The sequence below is a fragment of the Epinephelus fuscoguttatus genome, linkage group LG20 (assembly GCF_011397635.1).
Source record: "Epinephelus fuscoguttatus linkage group LG20, E.fuscoguttatus.final_Chr_v1".
NCBI lineage: Eukaryota > Metazoa > Chordata > Actinopteri > Perciformes > Serranidae > Epinephelus > Epinephelus fuscoguttatus.
In genome coordinates this window covers 24,703,793-24,719,140 of record NC_064771.1, presented here as the reverse complement: position 1 = coordinate 24,719,140, position 15,348 = coordinate 24,703,793, and the positions used below count along the sequence as shown (strand labels likewise).

Genomic DNA, 15,348 nt, shown 5'->3' with positions numbered 1-15,348 from the left:
TGCTCCTGCTACGGAGCTTGACTCCTTCCTGGCACCAACTGGCCCTTCTCCAAAAAATATTTGAATGCAATAAATATAAAGTCTCATTGATCTTCAATACAACAATAAACATCTGTTCCACTTGTGTGACTCATTTGCAGTGTGACTGTTTCTGAGCGTGTGGGCTGCTCACAAACACACAAAAAAGAACAGTGAAGTAATGAAACCGAGTAAGCAGAAATAAATGATTAGTGCAGGATCTAATCTCTCCTTTAACTCTCTTCCTCCCTCCCTCCCTCCTCCTCCTCTTTCTCTCTCCCTCTCTCCCTCTGTCTCATTTCCATTCAGTCTGTTGAAGCAGCAGCAGCAGCAGCAGCAGCAGTCTTGTGTGTGGATCCTTGGCAGCAGCTGCAGCAGGAGGAGATACATCCCAGACCCAACTGCCTGTGCAACATGGTCGTTTTAAGAGCCGTCGCTTGCCTGTGCCTGCTGGTTGGCTACTCGCTCCAGGTGGACGTGAAAAGTGGCAAAGAGGCAGGAAAAGCCGGGAATTTCATGGAAGATGAGCAATGGCTGTCCACCATCTCCCAGTACAGCCGTAAGATCAAGCACTGGAATCGCTTCAGAGACGTGAGTGGTGTGTTCAGTGTCCTTATACAGGCGTGCGTGTGTGTCGTATCTGATCCGAGCCGTGCTGGTGCTGGAGATGCTGTCTGTGGAGGTGATTTTGCGCACAGTTGACTGTGCCGCTCTGAAGTGCAAATGCACGGTTTGCGGTGCAGAAATACTTCAAAAAGATAGAAAAATATGGAAATGTTACACTGGATAGTGTGTCTAAATATTGTATACAAGAATAAGCACCTGATATACCTCTTCTCATTTCTCATTTTCATTCATTAACAGCCTTTAAATTGTCTGACAAGCCAATCAGGCTACTTTTTATGACACATTTTAATGCTTAAATTGACACTTTCATACACAGGCTTTATAATGTGAGAGTGAATAAAATACAACTCAAAGGAAATCCATCACATTAGTCTCCAAAGCCATTTTAAAGCTCCTTCTACTGTGATACATTCTGAACTGTGTCTGTATTCACTCATCAATACCCATTGATCTGCCATATTGCACATAAAAATGAAGGGCTCACAGCTGTAGACGGCATCAGACTGAGGAGCCACACAGCGAGACATCAGTTGTGAATTCCCTGAATCACAAATATCAATAGTAAGGGAACAAACATTTCGTATTCCCATGTGTTGTGTGTGTTATGTGTTTGTTGTCCAGGCTTCATTCTGGGCTGTGAAGGGACGGCGTTGTTTATTCTGTTCAGCTAGTATCTGGAGGATCACAGTAAATTAATTTGTCAGTTTACAGTGTGAATCTTCTACTGACCTGAATTTAGTAGAGCTGATAGTCAATCAGTCATCGACTGAAAATTAACAACTATTTTTTAGTTCATGCTTCTCAAATGTGAGAAATTTCCTGCTATCTATGTCATATATTATAGTAAATTCATGATCAAAAATCAAATATACACACTTTTCCTTTTACCTGTGGTGCTATTTATCAATCTATGTGTTTTGGTGTGAGTTGCTGAGTGTTGGAGATATCGGCTGTAAAGATGTCTGCCTTCTCTTGAGTATAATGGAACTAGATGATACTCCGCTTGTGGTGCTCAAAGCGTCAGAAAATACACGTTTCATTCAAGGAAATAGGTTTTTGCAGTGTCAAGGTGTACCAGACGGTATGATTTTAAATACTGTCAAAAACACAGACACTGCTCTTTGATTGAACTCATGGAGATGCTGAATAGAGGCTGTATTGTACAGTGTGTAGTGCACATCACGTGCCACCAGAGGTCAGTCTCTACTGGTGGAACAGGCAGCTGAGCAGAAAAACATGGTGACTGCGAGTGGTGGGGATAACGTTACAGGACTGTAAATAGTCAGCAAGCACTGGAAGAGAAAGACTGTGGGGGAAAACACTATATTTTTACATTAACTTGGTAAATTAATGGTTTATCTCGACCAAACCAAAGGTGATGATTGTTGGGGCACTGGACGAACTAACTTAACGTCTAACAAGACTAACTAAGACCATTTTGGTAATTTTGAATTTGTTTCTCTCAAGTTTAAATGAAGTGTGTTTTACGCTGAGTTCATAAGTCAGTTAAGCTAACTAGCAATGCACGATATTGGATTTTTTGCCGATATCCAGTATGCCAATATGTTACAACTCATTTGGCTGATAACCGACTATCCACTTTTTTTCCCAACCTAATTTTAGTGATCATCGAGTCTCTTCTGCAGTGGAATTAACATCGTATTATGCATGTCTACTCTTATATGGAGACATGACATACAATACTGTATTTAATATTAATTCATTTTGCAATATAAGAAAAAAGCTTGTTGGCTGACTCTAATTTTTAAGCCAATATTGGCTGACATCGATGATGTGCCAATATTATCGTGCATCCCTAAATCTAACATAAATTTTAGTTCGTTAAAAGAGAGAAACTTGAATTTAAAAGGTGAGCGATTGAAAATAGGTGTAAGTATATTACATTTCTTGATATTTTGTGAGTTTACTGTTTATTTTTTGGGGTGGGGGTTGATAAGTGGAGCAGAGCACACAAATACTATCACACTCAGGAAGGTATGAAGGTATGAAAAATGGATACTACCCAAGCCTAGTAGGAACTTGTTTCTTTCTGCTAAACTAACTGCGTCTGCTCATGGGCGATATGCCTGTGCTCATGGCAGGGCGACATGTTAACACTGATGGTGTCCTCCTTGACTGAGCTGTAACATTAGCCAGCTGGTGGTGCTAGGTGAGCTAGTAGTAGATGCACTCTTCCTTCTGCGTGGTGATATAGTTGATGAGTGTAGTTATGTAAAAAGTTCCTGCACTGAACTGCTCACAACAAGGTCCGTGGATTATCTTGAGTAAGTGGATCATTAGTTGTAGAAAGTATCAAATGTATTTTTTGAGCGTCACAACCTGAGCGCCGTCTAGTTCATCTGAGAGAAGGCAGACATCTCTAGGGCCAATATCTCCAACACTCGGCAACTCACACTAAAACAATCTAGACTGATGAAAAGTATGGCAGGTGAGAAGAACAATATGTATTTTTGATTTTGGGATGAACTCTTCCTTTAAGGTCGGTATCAGTGCTGATGCTGATGTTCATACTGGATTGGTGCATCTCTAATAGCTAAAGCTGTACTGTTTCTTCCACCTAATGGTGTATATTTCCAGGTCCCAGTGTAGTCCAAAAGTTTATATCGGGATGTGGTCATTGCCTAAATAATCATGGCGTACATTTTGTGCTGCATTCTAATATTTTGTCAACTCATTGATTTAAATGGGAGGCCAGATTGTATATTGTCCAGCCTTGTTGCTCTCTCTGTCAGCATCAGAAACACAATCACCAGCTGATGTGTGGGAGATGGGAGGAGAGTGAGCATGCAGAGGGGTCAGGAGGTTACAGCATCGAGTGTGTGACACCTCACTTGTACCAAAAGACAGAACACGTGGCGTGAATCAGGATGTGAGGGATCTCTGAGGAGGATTCGGTTAGCGACGGCTCGGATCCAAGCCTCCACCTTGACAACCAGACAGACCGTTTGATCTCATTGCTGAGAAATATCACCTCAGACAGATAGTCTTATCAACGTCAGCCAGACAGTGGCTGCATTACCTTTGACCGTGCTCTGCGGCATGCAGGAATCTGCCCCGCTACCTCGGACCCCCGAGGGCACGGAAAGCTTGTTGGAGAATTTGAAATTGAAATGCAAATTTGTGTTGTTATGCAAATTTTAATATGATCTTGGCTGGTCTTTGGAGTGGTTTGGCTCACCTATAGCTAAGGGTGAACACGGAGGGATGGCGAGGTTTTTTACTGTGGGGTGTTTGGTGGCATATCAGGGGCATGTACACCCACGCTGTCCTGAGAAGATTTGTTTGAGATATCCAGAAGTTTTGTTTCAGATGGATTTAGTTGCATTTGGATTCTGAGTTTGACACATGCAAAATGTCACGTATCAGGCAAACTCCCAACACAGGTATTGCATGCAACAGCATGGTGACGTAAGTGCTGTTAATGGTTGGGTGAAAGGTTTCTGTGATTGGAGGGACCCACAGCTTGAGTGGGCTCATGACAATGTTGATACATGTTCAGTTTATACGATGACTATTAGGGCTTCAGTTTATTGATTAGTAGATTGATTGTTTTGTCTGTAAAAACGTCAGAAAATTGCTTAATTTTCAACAGTCGAGAACCAAAAGTTATTGAATTTACATTTCTATAACACTGCACAGAGCAAATGCATCGTCTCATCGTAGAAGCGAGAACCAGAACATGTTTTGCTCGACTTAAACGATTAATCAATTTTCAGTGGCTTCTCCTTGATGTACTATAGTTTGGATCGTACTTATTTGTAAAGTGTTTTGGACAAAAGTGTCAAATGGACTCTTCTCACAAACTGACGAATCGATTCATTAACTTACATTTAGCCACCAGACTATATCTGTAAAAGGTTGGTTTATCCCCCTCTGACTTTTACTTGTTTTCTTGAATCCCAGTGGATTAATTAATCTTTTCTGCAACTGGCCATTAGAGAAAGTCTCTTAAATGTCAACGTGAAAACAAATCTGTTCATCAGTTTCATTAAAATTTAATTAATGTGCTGTGATTCCAATTTGTAAAACCGTAAAAGATGAAAAAGTCACAGTTGGGGGGTGGGGTGGGGGTGGATACACACTGCGTGTTTGTGTGTAGTCAAATGTGTGGTAAATGTGTGTGGTATGTCATCCAGACCTCAAAGGTTTAGCGCTGGGATTCAGACTAAAGATTCAAGCACAGTAAACACATAATTAAAGTGAAATTACAGCAAAGTGTCGAGGCTGTTTGGACAAAAGTGGCACGAAAATCCAGATGAAAAAATTATGAAGAGACTTATTATCAAATCACATTTAATAAAAAGCAAGGATCATCAGACATAAAAGGAAATAGTTGTTAGGTATACAGTGCAGCCTTGTTGGAAGATGCTCATTCAATGATGCTTTTAACTTTTAAGTCAATGGGTTTTTGGTTAGATGCCTGAAATATGGTCTGTGGTTAACACAAGCTTAAGAGGTTCCACTCATTAATTTTGAAGCTTCTTTGTGTCCTAAGAAAGGCGGTTTCTAACAAATGGCTAGATGTAGACTACAGATGTTATCACGTTGAACATGGCTCTACAGCCTCGTGGTGGCGACATTAGTCATGCGACTATGGTGTAATTTGTTTATAGCCTAACATTAGCTTTTTACTTCTGGCGATTGACCTTTTGCTAAGCCCTGCCCCTTTGTGATGGTCCATCAAGCTGTCGGAGTAAGCATGGAGCCCACACTGTAACTAACTGCACTCCCTGAGGAAATATTATCATATTTTTGGAAAAACGAAACAGTGATTCCAGAGAGAAGCAGACAGAGGGGTCTACAGTCTGTGTTTGAAGGATATATCCAGGATGTCAAACTGACTCAGCAGCAACAACAGGTTAAAAAGACAAAGATAGTTAGAAGCTAAAGCTGAACTATAGGCTACAGATCACAGTGTAAAAGTGAACCACCACATCACTGCTGATCGCCACACAAGACAATGAATATAAAGGGAAACTTTATATTCTGATATTGAACCAGCTGTGTGGCATCACAGTGTGTGCAGATGAACGGTGTGCGACTTCCTCCCCATGCTGCTCCCAACAAACAACGTTCATCTGTGCACAATGCGATGACACAGAACTGGTTGAATATCAGCAAAGTTTCCCTGCTTCCCTTCACTGGTTCTTGTACAGCAGTGTTGGTCTTTGTTTCACTGTTATAATCATTACAAAGCAAAAGCAGCATGTGTATACATTCAGTAGGCTATATCTTCAGTAGCTAGCTAGCTAACCCTACACTTTTCAGGGTTTGATTTTGGTTTTGGAACAGGGGAGAAACGTATATCTTTTTCCAACCTCTCCAGGTAACGAGTATCATTAACACACAACGTGCCCCAGGCACAACATTTAGCTCCAAATCCACAAAACCAGCCTGAAAATGAAGGAAATCTGAAACGACTGCATTAGAGTCAATGGAGCAGAGCCACATTGTTGTTGGAACCTAGCCTGAGCCGGCCCCATGCTACTTTATGAGTGAAGGGTCATTTGCATTTAGGCTTCAAACATTGTAGCAGTGTTGCTGATCTGTAAAGATTATCTTGCTGAACAAAATGTTCAAGTATCATTGACATTTCTTTGCCACAGATCTTATTTTCTCTAATAATCCAAAATCCAATGGAAAAATTCCATAGTAGGCTTTTAGATGAGGGAACTAGTGCGTAAAACGTCATCCCTGAAGCACTCTATATTGGAAGTGTTGTCTTCTCCTGGTTTTGAAGTCTGCATTACAGCAATTGATGTCATTTTCTGAGCTTATCAAGCTGTAGTCTCTGTTCTGTGTTTGCCTTTACCCATTTCATTATATCCACATTACTGATGTTGTTGATATTGAGGTATCTGCTAAAGAATATCATGATATTGTGATGTTTTTCTCCATATCGCCCATCCCTGGTTTGTGCCCGTGCATACTCCTGCCTCTCCGTGTGTATCTCATCAAAAAATCAAGGCACTGTTGAACCTGATGAGGAGCTGTGATTGTGTGGGGAGACTGACAGCAGAGCTGGCTTTGTTCTGCTTAGATAGGACTATTTTCTGCTGTACCGGGCAGTGAGAGACACCATGTGAAATGTGAAGGGGTTTTATTTGTTTACTAGCTGTCTTGGCAAAACAGGTGGTGTGAAAACAAGAATATTCATACTGCATCTAAAAAAATCACTATGTGGGCTTTTTTTAACGCAGCGACGGCTGTGTGATTGATCTGACTGGTGTTTAAATTGGACCAGTGTACACATGATTATCCAGCATGGAGACATAATGAGGAAACATTGAAAGGAAGAACAATAAGACCAACAGCTGCAGAGGCAGGAGGTGTTGGGATAATCCGCAGCAGGTTACAGGGTGTTATACAAGCACCATTATGACTGGCATCAGTGTTGAAGCTGTAATCATGGCACACTGAAAATGTCAAGACATCAAATCTCCTGATGTAGGTTCTCGTAACTTTGCACAGAATGTACCCACACAAAGAGGCCAGCGGGTTACTAACGTCCACAAATTAAGCTCGGCTGTAATTAGTTGATTGCATCTTCCCGAATCAGCTCATCAGTTAAAACGCTCCTTTGACTGCCTGATGTATTTTCCTCGTCCCAGCACAAGTTCCACTTTGCATTCTGGTGCGTTCGGGTGGATCTGCTCAGCGGGAACTCATGTGAACAATACTGTGCTGTTCATTCACGGCCAGATTCACCCATCTCTCTGAGCAATGCAAAGAGGGGACTCATTAAGGAGCTGTGCAGCCTTTAAGCCAACCACAGAGGGCTGTTTAAGGTTTGCACCTGCTCGACTGCCTGCTCCATTTTTAATGAGGGAAAATTGCCACATCTTTCTCAGGTAAATGGCTCCTCAGCTCCTTTGGTTGTTAAGATTAGCACAGAGCCAGGCAAAAATACGAGTGATCATTAGCCTTATTGCTGCCTCCGAATTAATTTGATAAATACAATAATTAGATCACAATAAGTGGTTTCTTAAATTTTACCAAACCCTCTCAGCGTGCTTTAATCTACAACATCAATATTCATATAGAAAGAGAAAATAACTAAAATTTTATTCACTGTGCATGTATGGGTTAGTGGGCTGCAGCTGGTGATTATTTTCAAAACTGATTAATCCATAAGTTGTTATAAAATGTCGACACATAGTAAAAGAGTCTAAAGCCATGCTAGCAGCTCTGTGAGGCTGTACTTATACATAGCGGCGCTTTAAGCTAAATGCTGACGTAAGCATGATATCAATGACATTGATAACATACTGATGTTAAGCAGGTATAGTGTTCCTGCAGTTCCTTAAATGGCCACTTGAGGCTGGCTCAACTTAACAGCAGACATAAACATGTTTACAGCCTGGTGCGAAAAGCAGATTCAGTATTTATTCTGTTTCAATTTTTTTTTAAATATTAAGGCTTAAAGTTATGCATAATTAAGAATGTGGCCACTTTGAGTGATCACCACAGATCCAACTCCAGCCTCTCATCCAAATATGGTCACTTCTGGCTCCAAAAATCCAACATGCTCAAGGCTTCAAAATGGGAGTCCACAAACCAATGGGTGATGTCACGGTGGCCAGGTGCATTATTTTATACAGTCTATATGTTTACCATGCTCACCAGCTTAGTTTAGCATGTTAGCATACGAGCTAACATTTGCTTGTCAGCCCTGAACACAAAGTACAGCTGAGGATTATTACGTTATTACGTTAGTATTATGTTATCGTTATTACGATTCTGCCGAGGACATTAAAGTTGAAAGGTTTTATGGCAGTCCATCCAATATTTGGCAAGATGTTTGCCATTGTGAACATGCTACTTTGCTGATGTTAGCATTTAGTTCAAAGCACCTTTGTGCACATAGAACTTAAAGATGGATGACACATCCGCACTTCCTCCCACTGAATAAAAATGAAGCCAATTATCCCGGATATGGCCGCTGCCATCTTGCACTGGTGATATCATTTGGAGCCAGATTCTCAGCAGTTGTGATCTTGTGTATGGAGTTCCTGCGCATACATCTGTCTGACCAATCGCGAGCAGTGCCATTGACAATGAGCACACCAACTGGCACTCATAACTGTTAATCATGATGTCTTACCCCTTTATTATAGTAGTAGTATAGTAGTATAGTATTTATAATAACTAATTAAAACCAAACTCATCAGACAAACAAGCACTTGAGCATGCAGCAGTGTGATAAGAACTACCTAAAATGACCGAAATCATCTTTTGGAAAAATTATTTGACGTGTATTTTGATCTTTTATTTTGGCCTGTGTCCCATCCACTTACATGGAGGGTGTGGGGTTTATGATCTGTACTGCAGCCAGCCACCAGGGGGTGATAAAGATGTTTTGGCTTCACTTTTGAGGAGATGTCCAGGCCCCCAGTAAGTGCGTCAAGACTTTGAATCCAATTTTCATAGTAGCCATACAATGTTATTACATCCGTCCAACTAACATGGTGAACGAGACCTCTGTAAATCGGTGGATCAGTTTTTTTTAGCATCATAACCACTGCAAAATTACTTGTTTGAGGTTTGTAAAGTCCAGAGGAGCTGCAGGATTAAATCATTTTATCAGCATTCAAGTTAACGGAGTACTGAACAATAAGTGGCTAGCTCGGCAGGCAGAAGTCTAGTGCACCTGTGAGTGGGTCATTTTACGCCAGTTGATCCATTTTGGCTTCATGTACCTCTGAGAAATTGGAATAGGAATTAACAAAGTCCCACCTCCAGCACTGTATCCAGGTCTCTTTATACATCCATGGAGCTGTCATGTCGTCCATCTTTAATATACAGTCTGTGGCTGTGCATAAATACAGCCTCACTGAGTTGCTAGCACAGTTGAAGAATCTTAATGTTGTTGAATTTATTTAGCCTAATGTTAAATTGGAGGCATCAAAAGTTCCTAAAGCCTTAAATTATGCCTTTATAAAACACAGAAGGAGCAAATCCTCACTTTTAATAAGCTATAGTGGACTATTGAAATTCCTAACTATTAATTTTCTGTTGATTGCACTTTATACAGCAACACAAACAGGACAGTAAGCAAGATGAAAGAACTAAATGAGCTCTAATAAGCAACATAATTCTTCTTCCAACTATGGATCAGAGTCATGAATGTGCGACTGTGAATGAGATAATGGCGATGGCCCAGTCACTGATTCTACATTAACAAAAGACCAGACCAAGGCACCAGACAAGACCAGGGTTCACTCTGTTATCCTCCTGAACATGATTGTGTTGCATCCTAAGTGACACTGAGCGCCTTTACGTAGCTCAAAGACACGCCGCCAGCTGTGGGTTTTTCTGCTCCTGTCATCAACCTCAGCCATTTATTAGCCTCCCACAGGATTTATGCTCCGGCACTAACAGCCAGTGTAATTACGGATATGAAAAATTAGAAAAATTAGAGCAAGAGGACAGTATGCAATTGTAGAAAATATGATAATGAGGCCTATTTCCAATTAAAAGCGAATGGCGATGCGTGGGTTGAAAATTAAGACGGGAGAAACCATAACAGTTAAATGAGCTAATAGTTATCTGTATTTCCTCCGCTGTGTGAATCTCAAGATCAGCCTATCAAATCGGCTATCTGTGGCGATCTGCTCGTTGCACACTAATGAGATCAAAATGGCAGAAGTGGTGGAAAGAGACGCTTTCTTGTCCTCTTGTCATTACCATGCATGTCTTTTACTGGAGGTGAATGTTTAGGGAGGCTGTGGGGGGGTTGCTGCAAGTGTTTGGGCTGCTCAGATACGTTTGGAAACAGAGAAGAAAGGAGATCCTGTTGGCTTCCCAACACGAGCGTGGGTGATTGCTAATTGAGTGGAGAGGCTGTTTTGTGTTGTTGCTCCTGTGGAAAAGCTCTGCTCGCCGGAAAGCAGTTTGTGCTTTGCAGAAAAACGCAAAGGAAACACTGAGAGAAGCTCAACGGCTGCCTTGAACAGCAGGAACGCTTTTTCATAAGCATGTTCCACAGCCCACAGCTTGTCCAAATACACAAAATCCCTCTCCCCTTTTTCTGTACCCGAGCACGAGGAAGCTACTTGTTGTGATAGGACGGCACGTGTAGATTAATGTGTTTCATAATGGAGCCTGGCTGCACCTACTACAAAAGTAGCGATGACGGCCTGAATTCCATCTTTTTAAGCCGTTAACTTCTCTGTGAGTTGCTGAAATGTCGGGCTGAATAATTAGCTGTTCCAAGGTTCTTCTTCTGGCTCTATTGTTCATGCATTATTTATAGTGGCATCTGCCTGAGAGTTGTCTCTGTACTGGTGAAGCTCCTCTATGCCTTGCTGCAGGCAGAGCGATAAATGCTGCCACTCTGCCTCTGTGTCTGTCTCCATCCGTGGCTGTAATGGTGGCACACCCATTGCTTAATCAGTGATCCATCCGTTTTTCCTTAACAAACTAACAGAGCTACAAGCAGTGGCCACTTTATTAGGTACTCCTGTGCAATGTAATGCAATTCAGTACAGATGCTTAGCCATAAATTCTACCTCTACAAAGAGAGTAAGAGGTATTAAAGCAACATTTACCTTTCTGGAAATTTTACGCTTTTCTTTGTGTAGGTTAACATGCTATTAATAAGCTGATGGCACACTGAAATTTAAGTGAATTCCACCTGAGATAAAAACTCATAATTATACCATTCTCATATGGTTCTAAGAAAACTCAGATCAATCATTGCATTCGGACCAAATGCAGTTATTGGTTCAAGCGTCCTGTCTGTCTTCCCCACATGGAGGCCTAACGTAACCGCTCGCGTAACATTTCTCCATAACAATGGCAGACAAATGCGGACCACCGCTTCCACCTCCAGCTGCTCCAACAGGGAAATCAGTTAGCAAAGGAAAGAATATAGCAGAAGAAGCTAACACTAAGAGAGAACTCGATGCTGCAAGAGCCAAAACTTGGGTCAATATCGCCTCTGCTTTCGAGCAATGGTGAAGACGGATGCAGCTTCACCCTGAGCTAAAAAGGGACGAGATGGTCGCAGAGCTTCTGCTGGACAGGTACTTTTAGTTTGCCTCTAATGTAACATGGATCCATGTCATTGGTCCAACAGCCCATTGGTCCGCGGTGCTGAACAGCTCCTGGTGGGCGTATTTCTACCCTGATGGTGCGACACGACCGGCTCTGGGTCAGCTGGGAAAGGCTTGAGGTGGAGCAGGTTCATGGCTTATGTGTTTGTCACTTTCTTTTTCATTTTAACCCACACCATGATGTTTTCCTGACCCTAACCAAGTGGTTTTTGTGCCTAAACCTAACCAGACCTTAACCACAGGGCACCATGATGATTTCGGAATGGACTTCAGAACAATGAGTTTAATATGGTCGGACCAATGGGATGTCGGACCAATGGGCAGTTCCCATGTAACATAGGCTATAACGTTATATACGACAACACAGCATTCAGTTGCTAATGGATAACGTTAGCCTACTGTAGCATAGCCTCTGAAACAGTAATGTTATCTTCCTTGTGCGTTTCCACTTACTAGTAACGTTAACATTACTATCTAACGTTAGCACTGTAACCTTATTCTAAAACTCATCAGTCATCACTGACTCTGGTTGACTTTTAAAACTCCGGGGTTGTGTTTGACTGTCTTGGTTGTAACATTACACTCGCTCTCCTCTTTTGTGTATCTAACGTTACCTTGCTAACGCCTACGTCTTTCATAGACGTAATGAGGACATAATGGAGGAGGGGGGAGTAGGCCTTTGGAGGGAGGTGGAGTTGCAGGAGGAGTGCTGTGTGAAATGCAAGAAAGGTAAGAGTAGCTTTAATTGAACTATTATTAAGGCTGTTGTGTTAAACTGGACTGCATTACACTGAGAGGGGCTGCTTATGTTTAATCACTATAATGCAGTCCAGTACAACATCACTAACTATGATCAGACGATCGGAAAGTTGGTCAGAATCTGGCCATTATAAGCTTTGTAAACGATTTTATATCATCGCCAATTAAGAGTTCATAGTGGAATATTTAGTTTTCATTGATTGCTCGTAGGGGTAGGGGAAAAAATCAATACAGGATAGTATCACGATATTTTTGTGCAACAATATCGTATCGTCACACAGTTCCAAGTAACGATTTTTTTATTGTACAAATGATTAATATGACAAATACAAATTAAACTTTAGGTAGCCTACTAGAATAATGTAATCATTTGGTTTTTCAGTCCAGAAAGTGTGACTGAAAACTGTGTCTTATTAGATAAAACAGATGTTGACAAAATTTACCTCTAGGGTCATAATTTACAGGTAATAAATCGGAATTTGTTTCATCACAATACTCAGCGTATCGCAACATCTGTAAATCGCAATAATATTGTATGGTGACTTCAGTATCGTGATAATATCGTATCGTGGATCCTCTGGTGATTCCCACTCCTAATTACAGGATTACCTTTTGCTTCTGTCAGTGTGGTTGTTAGGCGCAATGGGGTCCACGAGTACACAACTGTAACATTACAGCTGAGATACATGGGGCCCGAACGCAAGGAGTTAAGTAGGCGGGGCAGAGCGGGGTTTTTTTTTACCTGCTACAGAGACTCCATCTTTGGTTTGATATATTTCTGCAGTAGAACATCCTGGCCATGTGTTGGGACATACTAAATCTTCTTCTCGCATACTATATCGTATGGTAGTATGGGGATTGGAACACACAGAATGTCTTCTAGCCAAATCATTGTTGGCCATAGATAGCAATATCAGGAGATCACAACTAGGGTTGCAAAGGGGCGGAAAATTTCCAGTAAAGTTCCGGAAAGTTTCCGGTAAATTTCCATGGGAAGTTAAGCTTGGGAATTTTGGAAATATTCCATATTGGAAACTTTACATGGGAATAATGGGAATTATGGGAATTAATGGGAATTTATGGGAATAAACTAGGAATTTTCAAAATTGATGGTTGGCTCTTCATAGGGAACTTAAATATAGTTGAGAAAAGTTATATTTTAGCATAATCTTGACTAAAACAAACAGATGTCATTCAAATACATTTGAATATCGATGCCATTCCTCAACCACATGCACAGAGCACACTGCTTACTGCATAGCTATTGAGACCACACCCCCTACTGGCACTGTGCATGTCTCCATCACATACATAACATATTGCAGGAGGCAGAAAAAAACAGCCACATGTGGTAGCTAGCATCTGCCTTATGTTATGCTAGCTATGGCTTATTTAGCATCTAACTTATCAGATTGCTAGCTACTAGATGAATACATTTGTATGTTATAGTTGCAATTTAAACATTCAATAAATATATTTAATATCATCAAAACTTACTTCACTTTGTTTAGTCCGCAGGCTCAAATGTGTGCCTTCAATAGTCTTTGTGCTTCAGGCTCAAAAGTGTGGTCCAGTCTTCTAGAAATCTTCTGTACATGTGCTGGAGGCATGCACAGTGCCAGTAGGGGGTGTCGTCTCAATAGCCATGCAGTAAGCAGTGTGCTCTGTGCATGTGGTTGAAGAATGGCATGGATATTCAAGTGTATTTGAATGGCATCTGTTTGTTTTAGTCAAGATTATGCTAAAATATAACTTTCCTCAACTATATTTAAGTTCCCTACGAAGAGCCAACCATCAGTTTTGAAAATTTCCAGTTTATTCCCGTTTATTCCCATAAATTCCCATGGAAAGTTTCCATTTTTGGAAATTCCCGGAATTTTGCAACCCTAATCACAACACATTACGCAGTGTTTTGTGCTACAAACATCGTAGCAACCTGTCCACAGGTAGAAGCTGGAGAGTACTGTGTGTACGACTGACTTAATGAGACACAAATAAGAGACAGGAGCTTTCACTACTGTTGAAGCCATCTTGGATTTTGAGGTCTGGGTTGGTGGTGATCTTCCATGTTCCAGTTCCCATATCCTATCCAGTTGAATTTCTGACTGGGAACTCATGTGGAAGGCTTCAGTATTTCAGTCTGGACCAAAGCATTGCACCAACTGACCAACCGACATTATCATCACCACCTGGAAATTCATCTGCCCCTTGACAATGACATCCTAATCTGTTTATCTGCAATGACCTTTATTGTTATTGCTCACAGACACGAGGCAGAAACCTCAGTTTACCCTTCAGTGGGTAAACACTTTGGAACAGACTTCACCTGCTGAAATCCCTCTCTGTTATTTGGGTGGAAATTATTAAACCCAAGGTAGAAAAAAACCCTGCAAACATAGCTGTGCATATATTAGCCAGGTGGAAATATATTTAGGTTGCAGGAAAGTGCTATCCTGAATATTTCAGGTCTGCCTCGGGCGTTGTTATGCTTTTGATAGATGTGTGTTTGGGGTCACCATTATGAGTCGTCGAGGACCGAGCTGCACTAAAGACACGGCCTGAGCAAACACAGCCATATCGCTTATGTTCAGTAACAATAGGTGTAATAATGTAGGGTGCTCAGGTTCAACCTGGCATTGATAGATTCTTTGCTTTAGGCCACAAATCACTCACTGTTAAAACAGCAGGGCAAGTGCTGTACAATTAGGCCAGGCAGCAACAAAAACTTTGAGGACATGCTCTTGCCTGGGGACAATCAGCCTCGTTTACTGTCTTCTGTATGTTTGATTTTAATGCTGGACGAGACGGGCTCTTGTTGCTTGCCTGTTCCAGAGCTGTGTGTGAAGGAGTAGGGAGAGCTGAGCCT

The 15,348-nt window shown here is 41.4% G+C and overlaps 1 protein-coding gene across 1 annotated transcript in view; it reads left to right on the top strand.

Annotated features, from left to right (window-relative positions):
- Positions 1–332: 332 nt before the first annotated feature.
- The window catches only part of LOC125881245 (testican-2-like), a 78,961-nt gene continuing 63,945 nt past the window's right edge, over positions 333–15,348 (top strand). The window contains exon 1 of the mRNA XM_049564329.1: positions 333–609. Within this exon, the coding sequence (XP_049420286.1) occupies positions 433–609 (177 nt within the window). The 5' untranslated portion in view covers positions 333–432. The remainder of the gene's footprint in view (positions 610–15,348) is intronic.